Genomic DNA, 17,961 nt, shown 5'->3' with positions numbered 1-17,961 from the left:
CAAAGGTCCCGAGTTCGAGTCTCGGTCGGGCACACAGTTTTAATCTGCCAGGAAGTTTCAGCCACTGATTTCCTTCTCTCTTAGTACCTTACTACTTTAGTTTGAATTTCTCTTCATTGGTGCTCGCCACCTAAGTGTGTTCTATCTCGGAAACCATTCGGAATAGGGCGTATATCCATATGTCGGTTTTTGTTTGAAATGAGTTCTTCCGCCGCATCTCTGAATATTTACCGTTCCTCCTGGGACACCCCGTATTATTAGTGGCGGCTGGTATTAATGCCACTCAAAATAAACCATAGCTAGATCTCAGCACTTAAGTGGCGGGACGTAACTGCACGTCCGAGTTATCTCGCAAATAGCACGTTCATGTCTCTCTGTTTACTGGAGCCGACTTGCTTCCATTATCGTATATTTTCAGTCGTGTCAGATGTCGATGTTAATTATTATACACCAACTCTCCCTTCCGTTCCGAGAAAAACAGACGCCGAACTCGATCGGTTTAAAAGTTGCCGGGTCAACGCGTGCTCGGGGCGGAGAGTTTCTCAAGGTCAGCGGCCGTGTGTGGAAAAACAAGAGGACGGGAAAGCACCGGGGCTGAGGTAATGGCCGACGCCGTGCTTAAAAGCGCGCGCCGCCCTGGTCGCCGGCCATTATCCGCTGAGCAGCCGGCTGGGAGATGCGCGCTTCCCGGGTTGTGGTGTGGGCGCTGGCGGCGTTGGCGGCAGTGGTGGGCGTGGCCCAGGCGGCAGAGGCCAGGAAGCGGCTGCCGCCCAGCCCAGGTGAGTCGCAACGTCGACCGCGTCATAAAAATAATAATTGAGTGCCTAACAACTCAACGTAATATACAGTGGCCAAAATAAATGTTGCATATTGCTTTATTTTCAATACGGTACATAACAGGAAACAAAACTTATTTTTCCTGCCAGGTGCATTCGTAAACAAACAAAAAAGAAGAAGATAAAAACATTTCCACTTGATAAACATAAAGAAAACCTTACAAAAGCTTCCACTTATAAGAACCCTACCACAACAAAGGTCAAAATTTAATAATGATTGTGGAGTTGCTCACGCTGCTAAATACTGCATTTTCGGGCAACAACAAAGTTATTATGTGGCAGGTGTCATTAGAGCACAGTTAATAAAGTCATTTCGTGTAATAATGGATAAACTAGGCGCTGGTCTCGTAAAATTATGGATCAATCTTCGAAAATCTAGGTGGTGATGATTCCAAACTCGGATGCAAAGAGACCAAGGTTTTATTCTGCTATATTCAAAAGTTTTGTAGATGCACTTCACAAACCATTCTTGAAGATTAAATCTTTCAAAGTTAGCACAATGGTGATGTAAAAAAATAATCAGCACTCCGAATTTAAGTTACACTTCTTTTTTATTGCTTTTGTTGTGATAGCACGAAACACAAAACATCGCTTCACAATACAAAACATACTTGAAAACATCTTCCTCACTGTTGAAGTTCATATTTTATAAACTGGCTACAATATGCGTCTTTCCAACATGACGTCCAAGGCTTGACTTTTTCAAGGGCCGACTCTCTAACGACTAACGTGAAGATTAAACTTTTGCAAGTTAGTACAATAGTGATGTAAAAAAGTAATCAGCACTCCGAATTTAAGTTACACTTCTTTTTTATTACTTTTGTTGCAATATCACGTAACTCGTGGCACAACATCACTTCACAATATAAAACATACTTGAAAATATCTGCCGGCCGCGGTGGTCTAGCGGTTCTAGGCGCTCAGTCCGGAGCCGCGCGACTGCTACGGTCGCAAAAATGGTTCAAATGGCTCTGAGCACTATGGGACTCAACTTCTGAGGTCATTAGTCCCCTAGAACTTAGAACTAGTTAAACGTAACTAACCTACGGACATCACAAAGCATCCATGCCCGAGGCAGGATTCGAACCTGCGACCGTAGCGGTCTTGCGGTTCCAGACTGCAGCGCCTTTAACCGCACGGCCACTTCGGCCGGCGCTACGGTCGCAGGTTCGAATCCTGCCTCGGGCATGGATGTGTGTGATGTCCTTAGGTTAGTTAGGTTTAAGTAGTTCTAGGTTCTAGGGGACTTATGACCTCAGCAGTTGAGTCCCATAGTGCTCAGAGCCATTTGAACCATTTTTTGAAAATATCTTCCTCACCGTTAACGTTCACATTTCATAAACTGACTACAATTTGCGTCTTTTTAACATGACGACCAAAGCTTGACTCTCTAATAACCGCTTTCGCGCCCAAAATAAAGAATTCACATAAGAATAATATCAACATAAACATATCGATGTATCAAAGTACCTCTACATTAATGAAATCAAATCTGAATGTTGTCTCAGAAATATGTCAACTACTTTACAGAAACACAGTAGAATATTACTGGTATCGAGAGGTTCAGATAAGGTGCCGTAATGGTTACGTAATTCAAGTACCATTACACACTACCTTCTTCTCACTGTCATCTTGCATACCACATTGTTTACGAACCAATTGGGCCTCCTTATAATTGAGACAATTCTAGATGCTGGTATTTGTAGTTTAGCTGTGGAGTAAGGATGAAAATTGACGAACGTTAGTAAAAATTGCACGTTTAATATATGGAGTGCTACCTTCTATTTATTTATTCGATTCCACTATAGCCTGTTCCCTATAATTTAAACACAGGCTGCATTGATTCTTACAGAAATTATACAGCACACATTAACACTCAATTTTATCCTACACAATAGTAAATCCAGTGCTATCTTAAAAAAAAAAAAAAAAAAAAAAAATCCCGACTTATGACTTGCCCAAGATGGCAGTGTCCTGACTTCGACTCGCCAAAGGTGAAAACTTTAATGTAGCGAAGACTGTGCATCATTTCCCATTCCTCGCCTTATCTGGCGGCAGTTGGCATTGCAAAAGATTACTAATTATTAGAGGCTTTATTTTGAATAATCCGAACGACTGTATTCGGAGCAGGTTCATATATCATCAAACTAAGATTAGCCTGAATAGCGACTATGAAATTCATGCATTTCAGGTAAGATCAAGAACCTGCACATGAAGTTTAATCAGTCACCTTTTTTAAAATTATAATCCGTTTCCTCTCGTAAATAATTCGGTGATAAGAATAAGTAAATAATTCACACACATAATTACTAGCAATTACCTGTGGCTTCATTCACGGTAAACTTACGTCACCTTAGAGTGCATTCCGCTTGGCTACATCGCGAAGATAAATTAAACGTTTGCCAAGAAACAATTCTCAACATACATTGGTCAAGACAACTGTTGCATACTGGCTCACTGTCAAGACTAAACATAATAGGAAACAAAACTGATTTTGTTCTGTCAGGTAGTACAGTGATGAGAAAACAAAAACAAAGAAGATAAATACATTTTCACTCGATAAACCAAAACAAAAAGATCCCATTGCAAATGTATTTCTTCTCAGTGTCATCCTGCATAACTGTTTATCAACCAATTGGGCCTTCGTGTAATGGGAGATTTCTGAATGCGGTTAGAAATACTCTTGACCAAATTGTCCGGATAGGTCTGTGAGAAATTGTCCCACTCCTAGAAAACGACCTCTATAATGCCGATGGGACAGAACGATTGCATACCCTCGTTTTAGAACGGACCATGCATTCGCAATGCACTTCAGATCGGGAGAATACGGAGGCCATGCCATCCGACTGATTCTATGCTCCACTAGGAAGTTCTACACAACATTGTGACGGTGCGGCAGTGCATTATTGTTCATCAGCGTGAATGCCTCTTAAAGGTGTTTGCCAAATGGAGCCACAATGCGTGCAAGGATGTCGTCCCGATACTTCACACAAGTCGTCCTTTCTTGTATTGGCGCAAGGGTGCCCGCAGCCATACATTATTCCACCCCAAAACATGACTGAACCGCCTTGATAAGGGTGGCTGTCTACGACACCGTTGGGGTTGTCCTCGTTGCCTACACACACGAATATCAGTGTTGTGACGCTGGAGACTGCTGCATAGTCCACAAAGAGTGGTTTCGTGCACGAGTTCCTCTCCGAACCCGATTTAGAGGAGAAGCCTTGAGAGGTCTTCTGGGTGTAATCCCTGCTCACCGAGCCCATTTCGTATCGATTTTGTTGACACTTGAAGTCCTCTAGCTGTTCGGAACTGCCGTCGTAGCTGTTATATGCACATATCAATCCTGCACCCCTGTTGCACGTCCTGTGACGATCCGCAACTGATCCAACAGTCAGAAACTTCTTGCAGATTCTCGAAACATCAATTTGACTCACAGCAACTTTCGCTGTGTCCGTCCACCTGTCTCATTCCTGCAGCATGATAATAACTATACGGAGCCTCTGATGGTACGCTATTGTTGTCTGAACCACCCTGAAGCAACACAACTTTCGTAATGACACACAGCACAGTTACTGCAGTGGTTATGGACGACAGGGTTGCCATACACTGTACGTACTGTCCCCCTCATTGTAAGAACATGGACTGTTTCCGCTAGAACGCCATCGCGTGTAGAAGTGTGTATAAATAGTTCCACGGTAAACGGCTACATATCGAGTATAAATTGTATAAAGTGCAATAACTACATCGCGAAATGTATCAGGTTATGTGCAGTGTCGCAAAAATGGATTCATGCAAAGTGTTTCGCGGGAACGGAAGAATGGGACGCGAAATGTGACTGTGGCATGGAATGCTGCGATCTACTAACGGTAGCTTTGTCAAGATACGATAACTGCATAGAAGAAAGTGTTACTGCATCGCTTCGGCAAGACCTTGTGCTTGCAAATCGTTACGTAAATAAGTTAGAGGAACTGATAAAGCAGCGGAATTATGACGATTTAAAAAACGAGTATAATGAAAACATACCGGCAATTTTCGTTTCAAACAAAACTTCTGCTAGTAGTAAACGAAATCTTTCTGGCGGTATGACATCGTCAGTAAATAGAGTGCAAACGAAAACGGGTAATAAAGACACGACAGGACGAAATGTGAACTCTTAAGACAACTGAAAGTAAATCTAGATCATCTGTGTGTTCTAACGAGAGAAATGTTTCTTCAAAGTGTACTATAAAAACGACGGAACGAGGGCACCTGGAGAACAACAAATATCAAGTCTGTGTATTAGGTGATAGCCATGCAAAGGGTGTGGCACAAATAATAAATGATCGGCAGTCCCAATTCAGAGTAACAGCCATTGTCAAACCTGGTGCTCCCCTTAATGAAATAGTAAATAATTGTGAAAACTTAGTTAAGACTGGAACATGCTGTGTGCTAACAGGTGGAGCAAATGACATATACAAAAATGAAAGCCAACTAGCGACAAGGGCACTTCAAACAACTCTAAAAAAGCTGTCAGATCTAAATTTAAAGGTTCTCATTGTAAGTGTGCCACACAGACATGATCTAATCGAGGAATCATGTGTAAACAAAGAAATAAAGTCAACAATTAATAAATTCAGGAAGATCTGCTGTGCTTTTAAGTGTGCAACTTTTGTGGATGCAAACAGCTCAGTGAGAAATCATTTCACGAGGCATGGACAGCACAGGCACTATTATGGAAAAAAGATGATGGGTGAAAATATACTAGAAGAAATAAGCCATATAACAGTAGAAAAGTTCCCTAAAATTCCGCTCCAAATGAGGGCAGAAGCAGAAGAAATGAAAACCTTAACAAGAGCAACATTTGCTGAAGCACTAAAAACATCATCATCTGCTATTGTAAATATTAAAATGTCATCAGCTGCCACAGCTAGTATAAAAAATCAATCAGCATCATCCACTTCAAGTAGGAAAAGCAACAGAAACAAGAAACCTGTGGTACAACAGGATTTTTGGTATCCAGCCATAATGAAAACTCCGAGATAACAGTGTTAAACGAAAGGAGAAATACCATCAGTGCTCACTCCCCTGTTCTAGAGATTATAACTCTAAATGTGCAGTGCCTCAAGAACAAATATTGTGAACTTCAAATAGCAGTAAGTAACACCCAACCTGATGTCTTGTGTATTACTGAACATTGGTGTAAGGACCAAGAAATTAGTAGTATTCACATTAATCCATTTAAACTGGCAAATATTTATAGTAGGAAAATTGCAAAAGGTGGTGGAGTCGGTATTTACCTTAGACAAGAGTTAGAATTTAAAAAGAGATATGAATCAGAGAACTTAAGTATTGAAAAGTTTTTTGAAGCAGGTGCTGTCCAGCTATATGGCCTGATGAAAAAAGTCATAGTCATAACAGTGTATAGGTCACCATGTGGAAACACAGAAGTCTTTTTTAATAAATTAGAATTGTAGCTAAATACGATTTACAAAAAAGAAACTGTGATTATTCTTTGCGGTGATTTCAATATTAATCTTCTAGTTGAAAGTCAACAGAAAAGGCAATTTTTGGACATATTAAAGAGTTTCAACATGTCACCACACATAAACAATTCAACTAGAATAACAAACACCTCCAATAGCCTCATAGATAACATTTTCTCAAATATTTCAGCAACTGACATAGAGGTAACAAACATAGATTTAGAATTGTCTGACCACAATGCTCTCACCATTGAAATCCCTTTAAGGTCAAAGGAAGATAAAGGTGTAAATAATATTTACAAAAGAAACTTCTCTGTGGACAGCTGTAATCAGTTCATAAGTATCTTAGAAAATGAAAATTGGTTAGATGTTATGAAACAGTCAAGTACAGATGAGGCATATAGTGTATTTGCATTGATTTATATGATGAACTTTGAGATGTGTTTTCCAAAGAAACTGACCAGAATCAAGTCTACTGGACACATAAAGTCAAGTTCTTGGATGACTCTTGGTATTAAGAAATCATGTGAAAACATGACAAAACTGAATTCAGAGTTGAGGGAGTGTACAGATATTGATTTTATTGAATATGTAAAGAGGTATAGGAAAATACACCACAGAGTAATTGCAAATGCAAAGTTATTAAGTAATAATATGGAAATAAAACAGTCCAGAAATAAAACTAAAATAGCATGGGAAATTGTGAGAAAAGAAACCGGGGTACCTAACAAAGACAAGGAAATTATTCTAAAAGATGAGGAGAATAAAATGGTAGATAAATATGCCATGCCTAATTATGGACAGTTGAATGGAATGGACAGTGTCTTGAAAGGAGGATATAAGATGAACATCAACAAAAGCAAAACAAGGATAATGGAATGTAGTCTAATTAAGTCGGGTGATGCTGAGGGAATTAGATTAGCAAATGAGGCACTTAAAGTAGTAAAGGAGTTTTGCTATTTGGGGAGCAAAATAACTGATGATGCTCGAAGTAGAGAGGATATAAAATGTAGGCTGGCAATGGCAAGGAAAGCGTTTCTGAAGAAGAGAAATTTGTTAACATCCAGTATTGATTTAAGTGTCAGGAAGTCGTTTCTGAAAGTATTTGTATGGAGTGTAGCCATGTATGGAAGTGAAACATGGACGATAAATAGTTTGGACAAGAAGAGAATAGAAGCTTTTGAAATGTGGTGCTACAGAAGAATGCTGAAGATTAGATGGGTAGATCACATAACTAATGAGGAAGTATTGAATAGGATTGGGGAGAAGAGAAGTTTGTGGCACAATTTGACCAGAAGAAGGGATCGGTTGGTAGGACATGTTCTGAGGCATCAAGGGATCACCAATTTAGTATTGGAGTGCAGCGTGGAGGGTAAAAATCGTAGAGGGAGACCAAGAGATGAATACACTAAGCAGATTCAGAAGGATGTAGGTTGCAGTAGGTACTGGGAGATGAAAAAGCTTGCACAGGATAGAGTAGCATGGAGAGCTGCATCAAACCAGTCTCAGGACTGAAGACCACAACAATTATATAAATAATTACTTTTTAAGATTAAGATGGAAGCACCCAAGGCAGCCAACAGTATGATGGCAGTTCCAACAAACAAAAAGGAAGTTTTAAAAGTGATTAAAAGTCTCAAGTCCAAGATGTCAGCTGGAGTAGATGAGGTGCCAATAATATTAGTAAAGAAAACAGCTAATCAGATAGCAAAACCATTGGCGCACATAGCAAACTTGTCAGTGGTTGAGGGCGTGTTTCCACAAAAACTGAAAATTTCTAAGTCATTCCCCTGTTAAAAAAGGGTGATAAACTTAAAATAGAAAACTACAGGCCTGTCTCGCTCCTCCCAACTTTCTCTTAAGTTTTAGAGATACTAATGAAATATAGAGTCACACATTATCTTAATATGCACAATCTGATAAACAGTAATCAGCATGGATTTTAAGCTGGGAGAAGTACTGAAACAGCTGTACTACAATACACAAAAGAAATAATCACTAAATTGGAAGAGGGAAAAAGTGTAATTGGGATAAATCTAGATTTGTCAAAAGCCTTTGACACTGTTGACCACAGCATACTTTTGAAAAAGCTTGAAGCTATAGGTATCAGAGGACCGGTAAAAAAGTGGTTTGAGTCTTATCTGGAAAAGAGGATGCAGGTGGTTGAAATTACAGCACCAAATATTAATCAAAAAATTAAACTAAGATCAGATCCAAGGGAGGTCACAGTAGGAGTACCCCAAAGAAGTGTATTAGGCCCCTTGCTGTTCCTCATTTACATTAATGATATTCAGGTGTCAGAGGGAAAAGCTAGAATCATGTTATTTGCTGATGATACTAGTTTAATAGTTAGTGATATGAAGCAGTCATTACACAGTACTGTGGACCATGTCCTACAAGATACACAAAAATGGTTTAGTGCTAACAAGCTAACACTGAATGCAAAAAAAAACTAATTATGTACAATATGGAAAAATAAGTGAACAGGATGACCTAATTCCCACCATGGAGGGCAAACAACTTGAAAGAGTACAGTGTGCAAAATTCCTGGGTATGCACATTGATGAGAAGATTAATTGGAAGGACCATGTGGTGAGCTTAGCACTAAAACTAAATTCAGCATGTTTTGTGCTTAGAATAATTTCAAGAGTTTGTAGCAATGACTGTACCAGATTAGTATATTTTGGCTATTTTCAGTCCACTGCATCGTATGGTATAGTATTCTGGGGAAAAACAAATTGTTGTCTAAATGAGATTTTCAAATTACAAAAACATGCTATTCGGATAATGACCCACAGCCCACCTCAAACACATTGTAGGCCCCTTTTTAAAGCATTGAAAATTTTAACAATTCCATCATTATACATTCTGAAATGTCCATTGGTGATAAAAAGAAATCAGGACAAAATGAAAACCAATACAGACTTCCATATTTACAATACACGGCAATGTAAAGATCTCCAAATACAAGCTGTAACAAGGACCCGAAGCCAGAAACATGTATGTAATCAAGGCATCAAACTTTTTAATGCACTACCAAAACATATCAAAGAGCTGGAAAATGAGGATAAATTTAAAACTGCTATAAAGAACCACATGCTTGACAAATGCTATTACAGCATAAGTGAATTTCTCTGCGCAACTGTATAAAATATATGTTTAAGTTAATGTGACCAATGGAATTACATCACTGCATAATAAATTATGTTATAAAAACACTTATTAGTTGTATATTGTATTAAACATAAGATAGATTAATATGAATTCAGCACAGATACAAATTTTGTAATGATATTATATAGTTGTTAAAATGTACCCTGACAAATCCTATATCACAAATGTGATCATTGGGATGATAATAAATAAATAAATAAAACCATTGTATTGATATCGTAACGTACTTCTGGACCACAATGTTCAGTAGTAAAGTTTCGGCAAAGTGCAACATTTATTTTGACCATTGTAGTATTCCGTTAAAACTGAATTTTTGTACTTGCTGATTTTTTTTATTTCTTTATCTCATTTGTCTCATGAAAACTTCAGTGATCACTTGCTCTACAGGCTGCCACTTGGAACAAAGAACACTGTAATTGTGCTATTTTATCATCACTCCTTTGTGGACAGACTTCTAGGAAAATATGATACCAATTTATTAAAAATACACAGAAGACAAAAACTGAATTTTGATTACCTTGCTCGTTTATTATCCTGTGAGAACAGTAAATTTACGGGTATGCACTGGTGTTTTCCCAGTAAACTTATGCACCCCACAGTAATACCAGTTTGTGAAAGTGTTGACAAGTTTGACATTAAAAATTTCAGACCACTGTCATTATTATCTGTATTTTCGAAAATAATTCAAAGACTAATGGATGGCAGATCACTAGGCTTCCTAAACAAAAATAAAATTCTTGTAAATACACAGAATGGCTGCAGAAAAGGCAAATCTACACAGACAGCTCTCTTCAGTTTCCTAAAACTTTTTTACCAAGCTATTGAGGACAAGAAACTGATCTGTGGGTTGTTTTTGGACCTTTCTAAAGCATTTGATGTTATAAATCATAATCTACTGCTCTTAAAACTGTATAATTATGGTGTCCCTGGTATTTCCTATGGCTGGTTCAAGTCATATTTAACTGATAGGAAACAATGAGTACAAATTTGTCAGGATGGAAATGTGTACCATTCTGAATACAAAAGAGTTAATTATGGGCTTGGTATTGGGACCATTGTCATTCTAGATTTTTATTAATGACCTACCACAACAGTTTTCAACAGCTGATACCATATTATCTGCTGATGATACCAGCTTCATTATAAAAGGAAAGAATGATTATGAGATGCATCAAAAAATCGACAAAACAGCAGAAATGGCAGAAAAATGGTTTAAAGATAACTGTCTAGATGTCAATAACAAGAAAAGTGTATGGGTGAATTTCAACGATGTAAGGAACAAAAATAGGACCAATGTAAAATTCGCATTATCAAATTGCCAAATTCAGCAAAAGAATCACATAAAATTTTAAGATTTTGGGTGGATGAGCATCTAACATGGAAAAAACATGTAGAAATGCTTAATAAAAAATTAAGTAAGTACTATTATGTATTAATTATATATAATTTTTCCCACGTGGAATGTTTCCTTCCATTATATTGATATCATCTATTATGTATTAAGAGTGTATTAAGAGTGTTTAAAGACTGCTGCAACACAAAATCAGTGTTAAGTGCTTATTACGCATACATGCATAGTCTTCTGAAGTATGGTATAGTGTTCTGGGGAAATACCTATTTTGCAAAGAAGTCTTTTAAGCTCCAAAAGAAAGCTGTAAGATTAATAAGTGATGTTGCTTACAGAGCACCATGTAGATGTATCTTTAAGGCATTAAAATCCTGACCTTATATTTATATTTGAAAGCATCTTCTTCATTAAAAACCATAGAGTTTCAGCTTTGAATAGTGAGATCCACAATTATCAAACAAAGAACAGGGATGACTATCATAGGGATGTGCACAGAAAATCAATATATCAGGACAGTGCTGTTTACAAACCAAAAATTCTGTATAGTGCATTGCCAGATAACGTCAAAAAAATACCAAACATTAATACATTCAGAAAAGGACTATAAAGTCTACTAATAAACAACAGCTTCTACAGCATTAATGAATATCTGGAATTTTGCTCAAATCTGTAGGTCTGCTTCACAACTCACTAAACAAAAATTCATAATTATCAACCATTCCTAGATAAAATCAAACTTCTTTCTTCCATGTATGTACACTCCTGGAAATTGAAATAAGAACACCGTGAATTCATTGTCCCAGGAAGGGGAAACTTTATTGACACATTCCTGGGGTCACATACATCACATGATCACACTGACAGAACCACAGGCACATAGACACAGGCAACAGAGCATGCATAATGTCGGCACTAGTACAGTGTATATCCACCTTTCGCAGCAATGCTGGCTGCTATTCTCCCATGGAGACGATCGTAGAGATGCTGGATGTAGTCCTGTGGAACGGCTTGCCATGCCATTTCCACCTGGCGCCTCAGTTGGACCAGCGTTCGTGCTGGACGTGCAGACCGCGTGAGACGACGCTTCATCCAGTCCCAAACATGCTCAATGGGGGACAGATCCGGAGATCTTGCTGGCCAGGGTAGTTGACTTACACCTTCTAGAGCACGTTGGGTGGCACGGGATACATGCGGACGTGCATTGTCCTGTTGGAACAGCAAGTTCCCTTGCCGGTCTAGGAATGGTAGAACGATGGGTTCGATGACGGTTTGGATGTACCGTGCACTATTCAGTGTCCCCTCGACGATCACCAGTGGTGTACGGCCAGTGTAGGAGATCGCTCCCCACACCATGATGCCGGGTGTTGGCCCTGTGTGCCTCGGTCGTATGCAGTCCTGATTGTGGCGCTCACCTGCACGGCGCCAAACACGCATACGACCATCATTGGCACCAAGGCAGAAGCGACTCTCATCGCTGAAGACGACACGTCTCCATTCGTCCCTCCATTCACGCCTGTCGCGACACCACTGGAGGCGGGCTGCACGATGTTGGGGCGTGAGCGGAAGACGGCCTAACGGTGTGCGGGACCGTAGCCCAGCTTCATGGAGACGGTTGCGAATGGTCCTCGCCGATACCCCAGGAGCAACAGTGTCCCTAATTTGCTGGGAAGTGGCTGTGCGGTCTCCTACGGCACTGCGTAGGATCCTACGGTCTTGGCGTGCATCCGTGCGTCGCTGCGGTCTGGTCCCAGGTCGACGGGCACGTGCACCTTCCGCCGACCACTGGCGACAACATCGATGTACTGTGGAGACCTCACGCCCCACGTGTTGAGCAATTCGGCGGTACGTCCACCCGGCCTCCCGCATGCCCACTGTACGCCCTCGCTCAAAGTCCGTCAACTGCACATGCGGTTCACGTCCACGCTGTCGCGGCATGCTACCAGTGTTAAAGACTGCGATGGAGCTCCGTATGCCACGGCAAACTGGCTGACACTGACGGCGGCGGTGCACAAATGCTGCGCAGCTAGCGCCATTCGACGGCCAACACCGCGGTTCCTGGTGTGTCCGCTGTGCCGTGCGTGTGATCATTGCTTGTACAGCCCTCTCGCAGTGTCCAGAGCAAGTATGGTGGGTCTGACACACCGGTGTCAATGTGTTCTTTTTTCCATTTCCAGGAGTGTATTTAATTATGCAACTAGCTATTGTGCCATATGTTACTATGCCTAGTTAGTACTGGTATTTAATAGTTTTAGTAAAATAAACCAAGGGGTTTTGCTAGCTTTTATTCTGTCTGTATGTACATATATAATTTTATAATCAAATTAAGCAGAATAATGTTTTTGTTACAAAGATGTGTTGATACCAATGATAAGATTTTGTACATGATGTAAATGTGTAATATTTTATACTGTTCTATACCTTGACAAGTCCAATATCATGAATGTGATAATATGGATGCTAAAATAAATAAATAAATAAATTATTTACACCACATATAATTGTGAATAGCAGATAATAGTGGGCCATCTTACAAGACACATTTTCCTTCTCTAAGTCACAAGTTGAAAACTAAGTTCTCTGTCATCGTCTCCATCTTCAAAAAGAGGAAGACAAAACAATGCATAGAGAGTAATGCAAATATTGCTTCTATGGAACAAAACAAAATTACCTAAGAGTTATATAAACTGAAGCATATAACAGAGACAGAAAACAAGGAAGGGAAAATAGGTATGCGCACCACCCACAAAACAAAACCACTTATGCAATTAGGAATTTATGAAATCAAGTATGGTAAATGTGGAAGTTTCTGATTGGGGCACACAGGTAGATGTACCAAATTCAGAGAGCGTGCAAACAAAATCGAGAATTGCAAATCCTCATTTAGTGAACATCTGAGAAATTATGGTCATAACACCCTTAACAATGAGGAATCTTTGAAGCTAATACATAAGGTGGAGAAGGGTATAGTAAATTAATGTATGCTCTGGATGAAATTGACATTCATAGTGCTTTCAAAACAAACCAATAAATATACTCAATTAACAAACAGACATCGAAAATCAGGGATTATTTTTGTTGAATGTACTTTAAGTACACACTTTGAGATATCTAGTCTCCTGTAATGGTGTACACAGCCCATTCAAGATAACTACACACAGACCACCACAAGGGAGAATCTACATATTTTCCACCAAGCACAATGTAACACTTTCACATCTGTGCCTGCCATCCATGTACCAGTAATGGACTCCGTGAAACATCACCTGTCATCCCACACCACTGTTCTAGTCTAGCAACAACTGGACTAGGCAATTATAATCCCATTAACATCAGAACAGAAATGGCTGCAGCTGAAGCAATGCCATGACCAAGAAGCATCAAACTGCTGGTGAATGGCATTGCGTAGTGTTCAGGCGAATCGTATTTCTGCACCACTCCGGATGATGACCATCGGCAAATATGGTGGTCACCTGGGGAGAGGTGCCATTCCTCCAGTGTCCCAGAGAGGCAGACCAGTGTTATACTTTTTATTTTTCCCATGGCAATTTTCTACAGTGGTGATAAGCTGACTATTAAACCAGTCAACAATTTTAAACTTTCTAGTGACAATTTGTATCTATTCCCCAACAAGATTAGACACTATTCACAACAATATCACTGCATCTGTTGTTAACAGTCTCTTCAAGTCATGGTACACAAATCAATCAGACTATATTTTGCCAGTTAACAGACCTGCAATAACAAAGTTGTGTATAGTACTTGGGTGGACTGTCATTGCCCTCTAACAGTAACGTACAACAGACACAGCAAAAGATGTGACTACCTCATACTTGCCCAGCAATTTGCAGACAGATATGAATATGTCACAGTTATCTGGCAAGTTGCCAGGCAGTGTAATTAACAACTTGTAAATCACTTGCATGTTTCATACTCTGCAGATTACCCGGGGAAGTGCTACGACCCAGAGCTGCAGCTGGTGCTGGCCCCAGGTGCCAGTGAACCTGCCAAAGGAGAGTGTGTGCTCTACCAGTGTAGCAGCACTGACAATGGCTTCGAGCTCATGATCAACTCGTGAGTACTAGTATGCACACTATAGTGGTTAATTATTCACTAAATTTCGAGTTCTGTAGGCCATTTAGATTTCAGAAAGTCATTGTTTTGACTGAGGTAATTAGGGATAAATATATGGAGTGAAAAGTCATCTACAACTTGTACAGAAATCAGACAGCAGTTGTAACAGTCAAAGCCTATGGAAGGGAAGCAATAATTGAGAAGGAGGCAAAGCAGTGTTATAGTCTATCCACTGTGCTATTCAGTCTACTCACTGCATGTGCTATGGAGGAAAACAAGGAGAAATTTGAAAAAGAAATTGAAGTTCAGAGAAAATAATCAAAAGCATTGCAGTTTGTCAGTAACATTGTAACTCTGTCAAGAATGCTAACAACTTGGAACAGCAGTTGAACAGACTGGATGGTACCTTGAAAAGAGGTTATAAGATGCACAACAGCAAAAGGAAAACAAGGCTAACGGAATGTAATTGAATTAAATCAGTTACTGCTGAGTGTATTAAATTATAAAATAAAACACTGAAAGAATTATCAAACAGACGCTAACAAACAGTAAGGCCAAAGTTAAATTTATGGGTGAAATTTCAAGGAAGTTCGAAATTAAAACAGGTGTTAGACAAGGTGATGGTTTATCCCCAATCCTCTTCAACTGCGTACTGGAAAAGATATTGAGAATATGGAAAGAAGAACTCAAAGGCACCAAGAATGACATCAGAATTGGAACAAAAAAAGAAAAAATAGAAGTGGACTGTTTAGCTTTTGCAGACGATCTGGCAATAATTACAGAAAACGAAGAAATAGCTCAGAACTACCTGGAGAAACTACAAGAAGTTTCAGCCAGAGCTGGACTGCAGATTTCATTTGAAAAAACCGTGTATATGTCTAATCATAGAAATAACAAGAAAAATCTTATTACTAAATACGGCAATATTAAGAGAGTGGAAAAATTTAAGTATTTAGGTGAAATAATTCAAGTGAATGGTTTAGACAAGAGTGCAAACCAGGCGAGAGCAAGGAAAATGGAATTTGCTTTTCAAAAAACCAAAGACATATATAACAAAAAAAACATTTCGATTCAAGCTAAATTAAGACATTATAAAACTGTCATTAGACCAGAATGCCTGTATGCATCGGAGTGCCTAACTCTTAACAAAAAGGGGGAAATAGAAAACATGGAAAAGAAAGAAAGGAAAATTTTGAGAAAAATATTAGGACCGAGAAAGATTGGAGAAGAGTACAAGCTAAAGAGTAATACGGAAATATACAAAACTATTGAGAAAGTGAGTGAGGCAATGCGTAAACGCAGACTAACGTTTTATGGTCACCTGTCGAGGATGGATGGAAACAGACTAACAAGAAAAGTGTTTGAACATAGTAACAGGAACGAAAAAACCAACAATAAATGGATACAGATGGTGAAAAAGGATTTGGCCTATTTTAATGTCACCCGTGAGTCAATCAGGGACAGGGAAAAGTTTAGACAAATAGTGAACGAAATTAAGTGTTTTCCAGAAGAAACGAAACTAAAGAATAATAACAGGAAATGGTCGGAAGAGCGGCGGAGGAACCACTCGAAAATGATGAGGAAATATTGGGAAGAGAGAAAAAAAGATCAAAAAGCCGGGCAAGTGAATTGTTGAACGTGGTCCAAAAATGGCCGAAATCGAAAGAAGAAGAAGAAAACACTGAAAGCTGTAGATAAGTTTTGTTATTTGTGCAACAAAACAACTGATTATGGCCAAAGTTGGGAAGACATAACATGCAGAATGGCAATAGCAAGAAAAGCACTTCTGGAAAAACATATGTGCAATAAGTAAAATTTCATTATTTGCTATCCTGCATGGATCAGCGGTGCAGATTAGGAAATGACTCATGAGAAATATTAGAAGAGTTCTGTTGTTTGGGGAGAAAACTTAATGACTATGGAATAAATAAAGAAGGGCAAGTAAAGATAGATTTTTTGAAAAAGAGAATTATCTTGACAAAGAATACAAATTAAATTGTTAGGAAGTCTTGTGAAAGTGTTTTGGAACATTGACAACAAAAATACAGGCAGTAATTATTTACCATGGGCATCTGAGGTCTCACAAAACCAATGATACTTGTTGCTGATACAAGTATGCTGATAAAGAGACTAAAAACGTGACTAACATTAACCCGAAGGAAACTAATGGCCAAGGCTTACAACTGGTTCACAGGAAACAGCTTAGCTTTTAATCTTACAGAATTAATGCTTTCAAAGAAAAAAAAGAAGAATATTTAAGCTTTCAGATAAGATCCTTCCTCAGCAGTAGAATTCTCACACATTCACACTATAACAACTCATATATATAACAACTCACATAAACATGGCTGCTATTTCCAAGGACTAATGCTTGACTGTGAATGCATCTGACATGAGCTACAACCTGCTGCAATGGGTAATGGGCATAAGGAGGAGGCAGGTGGCAGGGAGGGGGAAGGGTTGCAGGGTAGGGGTGGTACAAGATGCTAGCATTGCCATTGGGGGTATGCGAGGACAGGTTGGGGACAGGACAGACCTGCTAGGTGTAGCATTGGGAGGCTGTGCTGGATGGGGAGGGGGGAGGGGATGGGAGGTGAGAGAAATAGAGAAGAGAAAAGGACTTGTGGGTGCATTGGTGGAATAGAAAGGATATGTCTACTGTAGTAGGAGCAGGGAAGGGGATATGCAGCGTAAGACAGGGACTAGCAAAGGTTGAAGCCAGGGAGGTATGGGAATAATTTTCGATATAAATCTAGATTCTTTTCCCCTCATGAGTCACTATTCAGTGCCATGTCGATTACTGCAGTAAAAAAGCATTTAATATTTATAGTGTTCAATAACTCTTCATAAGTTATGTATTCCACAATTGCAGATTTACTTAATGAAACAGAGCAGAGTATTCAAAGAATATAACATAAACAAGTGAGAAGCAACACTTTCCTTCAAATACATTGAATTCACATTTATGGAACACCTTCATTAAATAGTTATAATGGATTACATTCCAATTTTTTGTAGCATAATGTTCCTTCTTTTAAGGTACAATTTGTGCGTCATCTAAGAATCAAAT

At 39.2% G+C, this 17,961-nt stretch overlaps 1 protein-coding gene across 1 annotated transcript in view; it reads left to right on the top strand.

Annotated features, from left to right (window-relative positions):
* The first annotated feature begins 665 nt into the window (after positions 1 to 665).
* LOC124545972 (la1-like protein 13) overlaps positions 666 to 17,961 on the top strand; it is a 32,118-nt gene continuing 14,822 nt past the window's right edge. The window contains exons 1-2 of the mRNA XM_047124935.1: positions 666 to 779; positions 14,759 to 14,891. Of these exons, the coding sequence (XP_046980891.1) occupies positions 677 to 779; positions 14,759 to 14,891 (236 nt within the window). The 5' untranslated portion in view covers positions 666 to 676. The remainder of the gene's footprint in view (positions 780 to 14,758; positions 14,892 to 17,961) is intronic.

Source organism: Schistocerca americana, chromosome 8 (genome assembly GCF_021461395.2).
Source record: "Schistocerca americana isolate TAMUIC-IGC-003095 chromosome 8, iqSchAmer2.1, whole genome shotgun sequence".
Classification (NCBI taxonomy): domain Eukaryota; kingdom Metazoa; phylum Arthropoda; class Insecta; order Orthoptera; family Acrididae; genus Schistocerca; species Schistocerca americana.
Note: the sequence above shows the minus strand (reverse complement) of the source record. Positions and strands in the feature narration are given on the sequence as shown.